The 12,392-nt window shown below is 46.6% G+C and overlaps 1 protein-coding gene across 3 annotated transcripts in view; it reads left to right on the top strand.

Moving 5' to 3' along the window:
* The first annotated feature begins 1,024 nt into the window (after positions 1-1,024).
* Positions 1,025-12,392, top strand: part of SRGAP1 (SLIT-ROBO Rho GTPase activating protein 1) — a 156,344-nt gene continuing 144,976 nt past the window's right edge. For 2 of the 3 annotated variants that reach the window (XM_074870505.1, XM_074870503.1), the window contains exon 1: positions 1,160-1,781. In XM_074870505.1, the coding sequence (XP_074726606.1) occupies positions 1,715-1,781 (67 nt within the window). In that variant the 5' untranslated portion in view covers positions 1,160-1,714. Of the gene's footprint in view, positions 1,031-1,159; positions 1,782-12,392 lie in introns of those variants that run through there. The other variant, XM_074870502.1, reaches the window with a different exon arrangement.

Here is a 12,392-nt window from a genome sequence, read left to right on the forward strand (position 1 = left end):
GCCTCATCTCTGCCTGCAGAGCTGGCAGCCAGCTCATCCTCCGCAGCCCCAAAGGGCTGAGACAGGCGCCAGCTCTGCAGGCAGAGAAGGAGGCTGTGCCCATTGCTGGTAGAGGCACCCAGGAGCAAGGGCATGCCTGGGCCAACTCTCCCCTTTGGTGACTCGCCCCATGCTCCCAAATTCAGCTTTTCCAGCCCTTCTGGACCACCTTCTACCCCTCTCATAGCCCCAGCTTCGCAGGGAGGGCTGTGCACCATCACTCACAGGGCTGGAGTCCATCCTTCCAACACCGACATTGAATGTGACCATCTGACAGGGCCAGCCCGCATGCGTGTCACACACAGCAGTTCAAGGAAGCAGCATTTTGGACGGTCTCCCACCTTGTTTCCCCCATGAACTTCGGGGAGTGCCTCACACAGGGGTGCTGGCATTCCAGCCCTCGAGAACAAGCTGCATCCGAAGGGGAGCACCACGGTGGAAGCAAGACCCGCTGTGCTGAGAGCTGTGGCTCTCCCCTTGGTGCCGCCATGACCTGTCCCCTCTGGGTCCTGGCCCCGGCGCATGCCGGTGCAGCCGCAGCCCCACTCAGCACAGCCGTGCCCTGCTTCCACAGAAACAGGGCAGGGAATGGGGGTCCCCAAAGGACACATCTCCCTCTTCCCTGCCCGTGTGGCTTGGCGGTGGCAGCAGCGCGGGGCTTTAACTCTCCCCGCCGGATCAAGGGCTTTCTGCCACCATATCGCCGCCTCACACCCCTGTTCCCTGAGGGAGCCCGGGCGCCATATGCTCGCTGCGGGCCGCGGGGCGGGGTCGGCGGCGGCCCTTTCCCTCCCTGCCGGGCCCGGGCCCGCCGGGCCTGCTAGGCCTCCCGCCGCGGGGCAGCTGGGCGGCGGGGCCTGCGGGCTTGGCCTGCGGGCTTGGCCCGCGGCGCGGCGGTGGGCGGCGGCGGGCGGCGGCCGCGCTCCCGCCCCGGCTGCCGGCAGGGGGGAGGCGGAGCGGGCGCCACCGGGGACGAGGCGAGCGAGCAGCGGTAGGCGGGCGGGAGGCAGGAAGGGAGGAGAGAACGGTGGGAGGGCGGGGAGAAGTTTATTCCCGGAGACACCTCTCCAGGGCGCGGCGGAGGTGCCGCCCCGCGCCGGCCGCTGCTGGGGCTGCGGGGCTGGGACATGCGCCTCCGCGCTGCCGCCCGGGGTTAGTCACGGCGGGGCGCCGGCCCCGAGTCCCCACCCAGGCGAGCGCGGCGACAGGAGTAACTAGTGCCTCTGGCGTACGGACCGAGCGCGGTCGCCTGCCTCCTGCCCGCGCCCGCCTTCCCTTCCCCTCTCCCGGGTGCGTGAGGAGAGATAACAATGGTGGGGCGCAGCCGCCGGGCCCCCGCCCTCGCCTAGTGGAAGCGGGTGCCCCGCGGCCAGCGGCAGCTCCGCCGCCGCCCCGCCCTGCGGCGGCCCCGGGCCGCGGACCGCGTTGCTGCCGGCGGCGGCGCCGGGAGGCGATGGTGCCCGCGCCGGGGTTAGTCTGATCGCCGCCTCCCCGCCTCGCCGCCTCCGGTGCCGGCGGCGCTCCCGCGGGGCCAGCCGCCCGCCGCCGCCCCGCTCGCTCGGGCTTGTGGCCACCCGATACAACTTGGGAGCCCCTCCAGAAAAATAATAATAATTAATAATAATAATTTAAAACAAGGAGAAGAAGGGGGAGAAGCGGAAGAAGCAAGTGGATAATGTCAACCCCGAGCAGATTCAAAAAGGACAAAGAGATTATAGCAGAGTATGAAAGTCAAGTGAAAGGTAAGCGCGGGGGGCGCCTCCCCGGCCTCAGGGGCGCGAGGCGGCGGCGGGGCGAGCCCCCGCGGCGGACCGGCCGCCCTGCCGGCCCCTTCCCCCGGGATGAGGGCCGAGGCCGGCCCCGCCGCCGCCCGGGCGGGCGGGAGGTCCCGGCTGCCTGAACTTCGGGGCGGCGGTGGAGGGGAGCGGGGAGGGGGCGGCGGCCGCCGCCCCCCCAGCACTCTGAGCGGTGCCGGTTTGTGTGAGGGGCTGGCGGGGGCTGAGGCCGGGCGGCAGCTCCGGCGGTTGTCCGCTGCCCGGCCCCGGCGGAGCACCTTCCCCTCCGTCCACCGACTTCGGTAACACGGGGGAGATGGGGTGCGGGGGGATAAAAAAATAAAAGGCTTGGCAGTTAAACTGAGGCTAGAGACAATAGTAAGCCATGCCCCTTTCTTAAGGCACATGGCTGGTGTCCCCCACCCTCCCCTCAGGGTTGTAGTTTCTGCCGTTGGCTGTAGAAGATGGCTAATAAAGAATTATCCTTGACTATTGAATGAGCCCTTTCAGCCATCCCAGGAAGTATTTCAGCCTCGCATAGCCCGGCTGTATCGCATCCAACTATTGTGTCAAGGACAGTGCCGGCAGACCCTGGCTTGAGCCACCAGCGCTTCCAGACCCTCGAGTTTCCGCTCCTCGCCTAGCGTTTTCCCATCCTCTGCCAGCGTCTTGGGTGGAACAGAGGATGGAAAACTAGCGACATGGGCGGTGGGGTGTGGGTCTCTTGGTGCACATCCTTTTCTTCTGGGTGCTGTTGGGGAATATATTGCATAATACACAAATTGCAATAAATCCAAGCTTTGAGGATGGAGGTGAACCTGAAATGCAGTGTTTAAAAAGCTATGCAACGCCTGAACTCTCTTTACTGAAATTATGTGGGTGTGCTCTTTATATACCTGGGGTGGACCCTCCTTGATGCTGCCCGTGGTCTGCGATGTGCTGAGACAGAGTGTGTCCCCACTCAGGTCCGTGGGCTTCAGGAACCTTCCTGCCCCACGCAAACAGGGGCTGGGGACCTTCAAACTGAGGTGTCTGAAACAGGGTGAGAGGAACTGCTCAGCTGTTCAAAGATTTGTTGACTTTCTGTAATTGCACAGTATTTTTTCCTCATACTTGATCCTGCAAGATCAAATTTTCAAGACAATTCTTGGAGTCTCACTGTTGTTTTTTTTTTTCCTCTTAAAAAGAGGTAGTTTTTGAGTTCTCTTCTTCCAAGGCTTAACTTTTTATGAAAAGTACCTGCCACCAGTGAATGTCTGTCTGGGTCCAGGAAGGGCTTAAAGCTTAAAATAAGAGACCTGCCAGATAGGTGGGCAGTGGGGAGTCATCTCTGAGCTGGCAGGTAGGCCATGCTTCAAGTGTCTGTTTGACATGGGCAGGGCTGAGACAGCTCTCACATAGCTGGTGGATTCACTGCCATTGTGCCCTTGGAGGATTGGTGTTTCTGCCTCTCTGTGGAGATGGTGCAGATTTGTCTTGATCACTGAGCAGAAAAAAATGTTCAAGATCGTAAGCTCTTTGCAGAGTGTGCAGATTGTTCTTTGCCTCCTAACGTGATTGTTAAGGGCTCAGCCTTCATTAACTACAGCCGGTTGCTATATAAACTGTTCTTTTCTTTTGAATAATGAAGAAAAAGTGCCATGCCCTTCAGCTATATATATTGAATCATTTAATAAACAACAAAGATTGAGGTAGAAAGCACTTCCGATAGCTTGGCTCTCGTTTGGTGTCATGAACCCCCATCATAATTGTAGAGGGAGGTGGCATTTGTAAACACAGCTTAGTAGGAATTTTGACTTGCTTTGTGCCTTTGTGGTGGGTCTGGGGTGTGTACAGTCTGGTCCCAACTGTCTCGCCTGAATTATTGATTAGCAGCTGTTTGAAAAAGTATGCTGGGCTAGAAATTTTAGCCAGAGATGCTTTTTCTTTAACCGTCATCACTACAGTTGTATTTTGGGTGGCAAGAGCTGTCTGTACTAAGACATAATTCTGCTCAGTGATACTATAACGAAGTAGTGATACCATTGTGTGGTACCTTGAAAATCTTTTTGATATCGTGGGGTTCAAGGGCTAAGGAATCAGTCCTAATTAGCCAGCAAGGTAACTTAAAGGGAATGTAAATGCGGGAAAGGCAGGTCCCTATGTACTACCTGGAATTTCATATATTAGGATAGGAGAAAGGGTGTGGCCAAAACGCTTTTGCTGCTTATGACTTCTGGTGTTTGCAATGGCTAGCTGATTTCTCACTGCTGACATGTTTAGTTGCCTGAAGGATATGGACAATTTGGCAGCAAACTGGCGGTTTGAGGTCCTATGGACAAATGCGTGCAAAGAAGTGTAACACCACATATGTCCCTTATCTTGTTACAAGATTGCATGGAGCCTAGCATGCTGAACACCAGTGTTGGCGATTCAGAAACCATACCACTGATGTGTGCATTTGTAAATCCTGTAGTAAGATGTCTGAATATTGATACTGAAGAAAGAGGGGCCTCTAATGCACATGGCCTGTAGGGTATATATATGGTGCCATATTTGGAAATGAGGATTTAACAGTGCCATTCTTCACATAGCTTTTCTGCTCTTAACTCCTCAAATAGGAAGCAGTAACAGATGTTAATTGTTCTGCCTGGTTCCTGGGTGGTGTAAACTTACATCTTCTCCTTGGACTTTTAGCAGTATCAGTAGATTGGCTGTTGCTTTAGTAGAGGTCATACAGGAACAGTAGAAAGACTGCAGATGTTACCTGTTTGTCAAGCTGAAGTGGACAAGGTACTTCTGGCTTGTTGGGCAGAACATCTTGCACATTTTTTTTGCAACATCCCTGATCTTCAGGATAACTTCTGTCAAGAACTATCCCAATTGTAGCAGTAAGGGAATTGTGTTCACTTCCATGCACATTATATAGAAAGCAGAAGGACATTTCTTAAGGGTGTCTTAATACTGAAGTTAGATCTGTCTAGATGGATACCTATACCCATTGTTTTGGGGGATATAAGGATATTATGATGACATAGTTACCTTAATTTGTAGACCTAAAGCTGTGTGGGAAGTATTGCTTGGTTCTGTAACTCTTACTTGTTGGAAGTGAGCTATCTTGTTATGCTTCAGTTCCAGTATGACCTTGTTACTTGATTTTGCTGAACCACCCTACTTTTCAGCAATATTTCTAATTCAGAAGCTTTAGGAAAGGCATCAAGAGCTTGTTTGTTCAAGAACATTTTGACAGTTCTGAGGAACAATTTAGATTATTGTTGAAACGGCTTGGGCAACGTGCCTTGTAGACTTTCTGCAGACTGTATTGGATTACTGAGTAAAACTGCTTCTTAAAATATCCCTGATCATCCAGACTATCAATTGTATGTGTTTTTTCTGAAGAATCTGATAATTTTATAGGCCCTCTGAAGTCATAAGAGGTGGGTTTCCTACCAACCTTGCAGCTGGGATGGCGGATACAACTAGAGCTAGAAAGTGGAGGGAATCCTGTTTAAATGAACGATAGACTGGTGGTATAGTTAGTTGAGTAGTAACTTTCTGATACATGACCTTACTTAGATTTATGCACAGCATTCCTTAACTCAAAGCTCAATTGACTATAGTAGCCTATTGTTGTCCTACCTTTTGTGTTCTGAGGACCAGCTGCTCCTTGGTACTGCTGATAATGTAAAGTAGTGTCTGTTGATAAAGTTGCTGAGCAATCCACAGTAGTGAAGAAATACTAGACCATCCTCTGATGCCAGTGTGGGTATCTCAGCTTTGGTGAAGGGTGAGCTAGTGAGATCTTGAATACTTGGCTTACTTCAGAAATTTATCCCCCCGGGAGAAGAATGTAGAAGTAGCAGAGAATCAGGGATGCTGCTTGATAGCTTTCAGGTCATTCAAGTGTTAAACTGGTATGTTTACCTTAAGACTTGTAACTGGCCTTCCATGCCAAGGACAAATGTGCTTTGAATAGGTAAGCATTGTGCTGACTGATTATCTGGGCCTGTCTATTCAGTGAGAACCTCTGTATGTTTGAACTGTTGAGGATCTTTGGAATTTAACAGTCTCTTGGCCTTCCTACCAAACTGCATCTCCAACTGAAAAGGGCTGAGGGAAGAGCTACTTAGATGCTTCCTTTTTCCACCTTCATTTTCCAGTTGGAAGTGACTGAGTGGAAATACGAGCCCAAAAGCAGCTTTGTGAAGGGAGATACTTCCCTAAGATCAATATTTGCATGGTGTTCTTCAGAACAAAATATTTTCCACCAGAAACAACTTGTTAGCATGCTGTATTGCATTGCCTAATAATTTTTGTGGAAAAATGAAAATTCTAATTTGTGAAACTCAATTTCATTTTACTTCAGATTAAAACAGTCTAGAGTTAAAACAACAACAGAAGCCTCTCTGAGGAAAGGCTGAGCTCTGAAATACAAATTGGGTTGACTTTTTAGTAAACTTATCTGATAACTATTTGGAAAAAAAATCTTTGTAATGAAAAATTTGGTGCCTTGGATGATGCCAGAATTCTCAAGTTTTATTTCAAAAAATTCTGGTGAATAGATGCCAGTTTTCAGAGTTCAAGATTATCAAGTGTGGTTCAGTAGAAATTTTTCTAATCAAAGACCTTGACCACAGTGAGTTTTGTTTTATACAGAAAGGATATTTTTCTCTGTGCTGTTTTTCATGTGAAGTTACATGTTGTTTGAGAGAGAGGCTAATGAAGGATAGTCACTTGCCTTTTTCCCCCACTACTTTTTTCCTGCTCTGATCTTTCCCTTCAGAATACAAACTTCAATTGTCCAGGTAAATATTAATAAGATTGTAGCTGGCTGTGCAGCTGTAACGAGTATCTGCAGGTTTAGATATAAGTTCAGTCATAAACCGAACAAATTTTTTTTTTTTTTAACCTACATATTCAGTACTCTTACTCTTCTCACCGCTTTTTTGGAATGAAAACTAAGGAGCTTGTTCACCAAATTATTTGGGGGATGGGCGAGCCCTACAAAAAGCCTACTTCCCAAAGGTCATGATTGAGAAACTTCAGAGGTTTTGGCCTCTTAGTCTTTCTATAGAATTAAAGGAAAAAAAATGCCTTTTCTTGGTACCTTTTTGAAAATGTGGCCAACAGTCAGGAAAGTAGACCTTTTTTCCTGGTTTGACCATATACTGCAGCTGGTGTCTCCCAGCACTGCAGTGAAATTACATTCATTATTTTACTTGAATTTAAAGGTGAATAGATTCCTAATTTCTGTAGCACACATGAAAGGGTGAGCAGCGAATGGATTGTCTAACCAGTGTTTCTGGCCATATGGCAATCATAATGCATACTTAATGTGCACGTTTTGTGTCTACCTGTGCTTTTTTTGTTAGTCTCTAGGAAAGCTTTAAGTCGCCTCTGACTCTGAAGCAGTCTGGATCCCTTTATGATCACTGCTTTGAGGCTTTTTTTCCTTTTCAAGCCTACTTTCTGAGCAGTTTGCTGTTGCAGAGCAATGCTCTAAATCATGCTAAGGTTCATTTAATTTCCTGCCATTATCTTTTATTGGTCACTCTTTTATGAACTGAAGTCCTAGTTGCTAATAAAATTAAACTTATAGCTTTGAAATGGCTGCAGTAAGACAGAATGAGATCCAAATTTCATCTCATTTTCTGCCTCAAACTTTGCTTGGGTTAGGTTTTGCCTTTTGTGAAAACTGGTCTCCTTGTCAGTTAGAGGTGATGGATGGTAGCACTGGAAAAAAGTGGGTCAGTGCTGTTGAGACTGGATAAGAAATCCCCTGCTGACCATTACACAGCCTATTAGAAATCACTGACCATGACTTGACGGTGCAGCACATCTAATCTCTGTTCTGGACAGGGCTGGACATGGGGGAGAGCAAGCCAGGCAGGTGTCAATGGACGCTCCTGTGGTGCTTGTTCTTCCCTTTACTGTTTTTTCAAACCCCTGCTACATCTAGCTGTCATGCTATCCCACGTCTAACCTTTCTGGTCTCCCTAGTGGAAATTAGTGCTACCTTAACTTGTATTAATCCCTATTAGAGTCTAATCTACTCTTAGTGCTTGGCTTTCACAGGCTTTGGTGTGTGGGAGTTTGGTTTTGAGTGTGAGCCATTAGTCTAAATGCGTACCAGGGCTCCTTGCACCCTGTGTGCTTCCCGCTATGCCCGCTCTGCTTCCTGCAGGTTTTAGTCTCATGGCAGCATTTCCTCTGACTGGCCTCTCCTACTTTGCCACTTACAGACCCGACGTTCCTGGGACCCCCCTGTGCTCTCTGCTCTGAGCTATCTGGGCTGATCCGATCAAGTGCTGGCCGTCTCTGAGGCAAGGCTGGCTGACCTTGCTCTGTGCTGGTCAGTCCAGGAGCTGTGAGTCATGAATAGCCCGTTCTGTCTGAAGTTACTTTATGTCTTTTCCTTCCCCACATCTCGTCTCATGGACACTGTGCCAAATACCCTGAGGTTGAAGAGATTGTGGGTGTATGTATGCATGCATGCAGAGGAAGAGCAACAGCTGAAAACTGGGGGCAGTGGTTGAAGGTGCAATGCCTGGCATCACTGCTTATGCAATCCCTTGTGTACCACTGACAGGGATGAGACTGGTGGGCTGTGCAGTAGCAGATACTTGGCATGAAGAACAGAGGGCCATTGCTGAGAGCATGGGACCATCTCCTGGGTAAGAGGCAGAGCTGTCTGCGCAGGAAGACTGCTTGCTGCGTGTGTTTCACATTACCAAGACTATATCTGGCACCAGAACCAAAGGAGTTGGTTATCACTGCTCTTTTTTCTTTGTTTCCAAGACTTAAACAACTACAGGCTGTTCAGGCAGTTTGTGTGGTGTCTTGGTCCTGTGGGAGTGTTTTAAGACAAACAATTCACTTTGATCTGTTGTAATGGGAGCGGTAATCCTGAGGCACCACTTCCTCAGGAATCTACTGTTTTCTGCAGCTTGTGGAAGTTATCTTCTGGTAGACATGGAAGTGTGTCACAAGTCAGAGCCGCCTGGTAGGCTGAAGGTAGTGTATTATGTTTTACCTATGCTCTGCCCACTAATCTATCTTGTCCAGACAAAACGCTGGTATTCTCAAGTCATTTTCTGTTAGCTACGGCTTAGTAACTGAACAAGGAGAATCTCTTCAGTTGTCCCTTCCTTCTCCTCTTTTCATGTCACTATTTCTTAGGCATATACCTGTATGAATTTTAAGATGCAGTATTCAATCTTTCATTGTACAGCCCGCTGGAAACCTGGATTTTAGCTGGAGGTGACCATTTGATAAATCCTGAGATTGAGATGCAATCTCTTTATGGAAAATGAAGAATGAAGAAATAACCCCAAGTAAATCTAATGTTCTGTTTCCAAGAACTGGCTTGTATGTAGTCATGACTCTGCTAGTCAGCGAGTGCAAACATAATGAACAGTTTGTCTTCTCTAGAAGGAGAAGATGCTTGTTTTAGTTCATGGTTGGCACAATAAAATAATCCCAGCTCTAAGTGCATGTTAATGAGATAGGTGTTGCAGGTAGGAAGAAAAGGTGCTCTTCATAGACTTTCACTTGAAACATTTGGGCAAGAAGAGGGCCAATACTCCTATGTCAGAAAAATCCCTAGGAAACAAACACCAGCAAAACCACTAAATGCTCTCAGAAAGTATATGCTTTATGATTTGACTCTGTAATAATCATATCTGTGAAATGAGTTAAGGATGAACTGTGTCATTAACTTCTAGCTCTATGCAGTGCAGGACAGTGCAGTTGATCTGGTTTTAATGAAGTCCTTCTGAAGGTGTGTGGGTAATTGATCTGCATTTACCTTGATCATAGCATCTGGGGGATTGTTTTTAATTACAGAGTGGTGAGAAGGGAAAAAAGTCTTATCATTTTTCTAGAAAAAGTTTCAGTAGAATTTGCTTAGAAGTGTGATCATAGATTCATCAGTTAGAATATCCGTATTAACTTTGTTATGTTATCTATTATTGACCGATGAAACCTCTTTGAGTTTCAGTTACAACCTCCCGAGACTTCCCATTACAGATGTAGATGTGCTGACAAGCAGACAAGAAAGCTGTATTGGCATATTAACCAAAACATTCTCAAAATATACTAGACATAAAATTATTTTTTTATTGTGAAATAGAAGTTACAAAAAATATAGTTAGAACACTTATGGTGTATTATTTCTTGTTAACTATATTGGGGATAAAAAGCAAATGCAGCTGGCTTACCGGATGGTGACTTCCAGGAAGTAATGATTGTACCCCTTCACATAATTAGCTGTTGTGGGAAACATAACTGACTACTGCAGATTCATGTAAATGGATTGTCCAGACTCCTTAACTGACTCAGTGCTTACTCATCTGAATTACTCTGTGTGTGGGATCTGCTAGCAGTTTGTTGGTGCTGTCTTGTGTCGGAAGTCTTCAAGATGCTGCTTTGACTTGTTTCTTCCAAGGTGTCAGAAGTGGAGTGGTGCACAGTTTGGGCTTTGCTCTGTGTGTGCATTAAACTAAATAAGGAGGTGTACTGATCCCCTTTCATTTTTCATGTACATTCGTTCCTTCATATGGTAAAAGAAACCAGTCTCTACTGTTCTTGCTCGTTCCAGAGTATCTGCTTCCTGAAGATCAGAGGAATCCACTCATATTTACAGGGTACAGCAGAAGTCTAATAAGATTCAGTGATAGCTCTTGTATGGCTCTGTTCTTTCAACAACCTGTCTTCTTTCAAGCCTTGCTGTTCTCTGCTTTTCCCCTCTGACTCTTTTTTAAGAGAAGAGAGGATAAACAATCTAAAGCATTAGGTCAGAGGCAAGATAAAATAAGTGTTCATTTGGTACCAAGATGAGCAGGCATCTGAACCAAAACTTTCTAACTCAACAATTAAGCTACTGTGTTAGAAAGTAATAGAGAAATTGAAAGGATTACAAGTCACTTTTTTTTTTTTTATATTATAGGACAAGAACTTCTATTATTCTACTTTTTCTGCTGAAAAAAAAAACCCTTCAGCATTTCATCATTAACTTTTTTTTTTTTTTGAAGATGCCAACTGTCCAGTAAATAATCTTTTAGGAAAGATTACAAGATAGGATTGTCTGTGGTAACATCAGACTGGACTTGATGATCTATACAATCCCTTTCCTTAAAGTTTTATATTGTTGGTAGTTCAGGGCACTGTGTCAGACAGCTCTCTGATGCCTCTAGTCATTGTTCTCCTTGCTTGCTAGGTACACTGCAATACAAGTCTCTGTGCCAGAACATGCTGCAACTAAGTTGAGACATAAAGTTACTCTTATTGCTTTGACAGTATTTCTGCAGGCATTCAAAAGGTATACTAAAAAGAAAGAAAGGTTCTCACCCTTATTGTAGGATACTTAACACACCAAGGTTGTTATAAGTGTTTAGACGGCACAGCATGCTCCTCCTCTTGCAAATCACTGATTTGATGATTAGTAGAGATGAAGATATATACGCTGTTGTTCATAGATGCCTTGTGTATGTGGCAAATGGGTGTCTCCGCATTCTTGGCATAAATGATATCAGCTCCATGAAGAACCAGCTCTGTAGTGGAAAGCTAGCTTGTTTGGTTTGTGCTGCAAATGGATAATTGGTATGTTTAAGAACTTGATTTAAGTTTAAGAACTTGACAACTATGCTGTCTTTGCTGCCTAACAGGCTACTTGAGGTTAAGACCCAATGTAATAGTGTTGTGTGCATTACACGCCTTTTTTTAAGGCTACCACCATGTATTTGTACCTTCCTAATTTTCAAGTAACAGTGCATAAAATTAGTGAGATTCTTAATGTCACAACCAAAAAATATAACAAAAATGTTAATCTCCTCATATACCCTTGCATTGAAGTCACAACCATGTTCAGAGTGGGAGAAGGTCCCTTGTGCAGAAGAGATGAGGGAGCCCAGTGCAGGTAGCAGGTCCCCACCTGCTAGGGGTCCTCTCCTCCCAGGATGCTATGGAGGAGCAAGTGCTGTCATGCATGCCCAGCATGGCTTCTTCCCCGGCAGCCTGCCGTGAGCAGTGTGTGCAGTCTGTGAGCTCATTGGATTATCGTTGACTGTACTGTAATCCTTTAATTGCCAGCCACTTCTGATGCTATGATATTGTAGTTGTGGGTCAAATCCCGTGCTTCTTAAGCAGTACTCCCACTACTGTCTTTAACTTTACCTATGGAGTGGTGGAATACACTGCCCCTCGCAAACTTCATCATATGGCCTTATTGAGAAACAAGCAGCCAGGAGCATCTTGAACGATTCTGTTCCTTGTACCTGACTAAAGTTACTGACCTTCACTGGAGTCTAGGCATACAGCTCTCTGTCAACAAACTTGTTTAAGCCAGAACCTATAAATTGGGAATGTGGAATAAAATGTTAGTTTTTAGGGTTTCTGTTGGGTCTGAGAGGTTATGGGGTGTGAGAGTTGGGGAGTTTTTCCTCCAAACCTCCTTTGAGACTTCTTCCGGCTTCTTCCTGCTTCAGGTGTCTTCTGCCAAGGTTTAATGCATTAACATGGTAACCATTCTGATTAAAGGCACCTTAGGGAGGCACGATATCTGGTCTTGTGGAGATGTCTCTGGTACTTTACGTAGAGAAA

Source organism: Strix uralensis, chromosome 5 (genome assembly GCF_047716275.1).
Source record: "Strix uralensis isolate ZFMK-TIS-50842 chromosome 5, bStrUra1, whole genome shotgun sequence".
NCBI classification, from domain to species: domain Eukaryota; kingdom Metazoa; phylum Chordata; class Aves; order Strigiformes; family Strigidae; genus Strix; species Strix uralensis.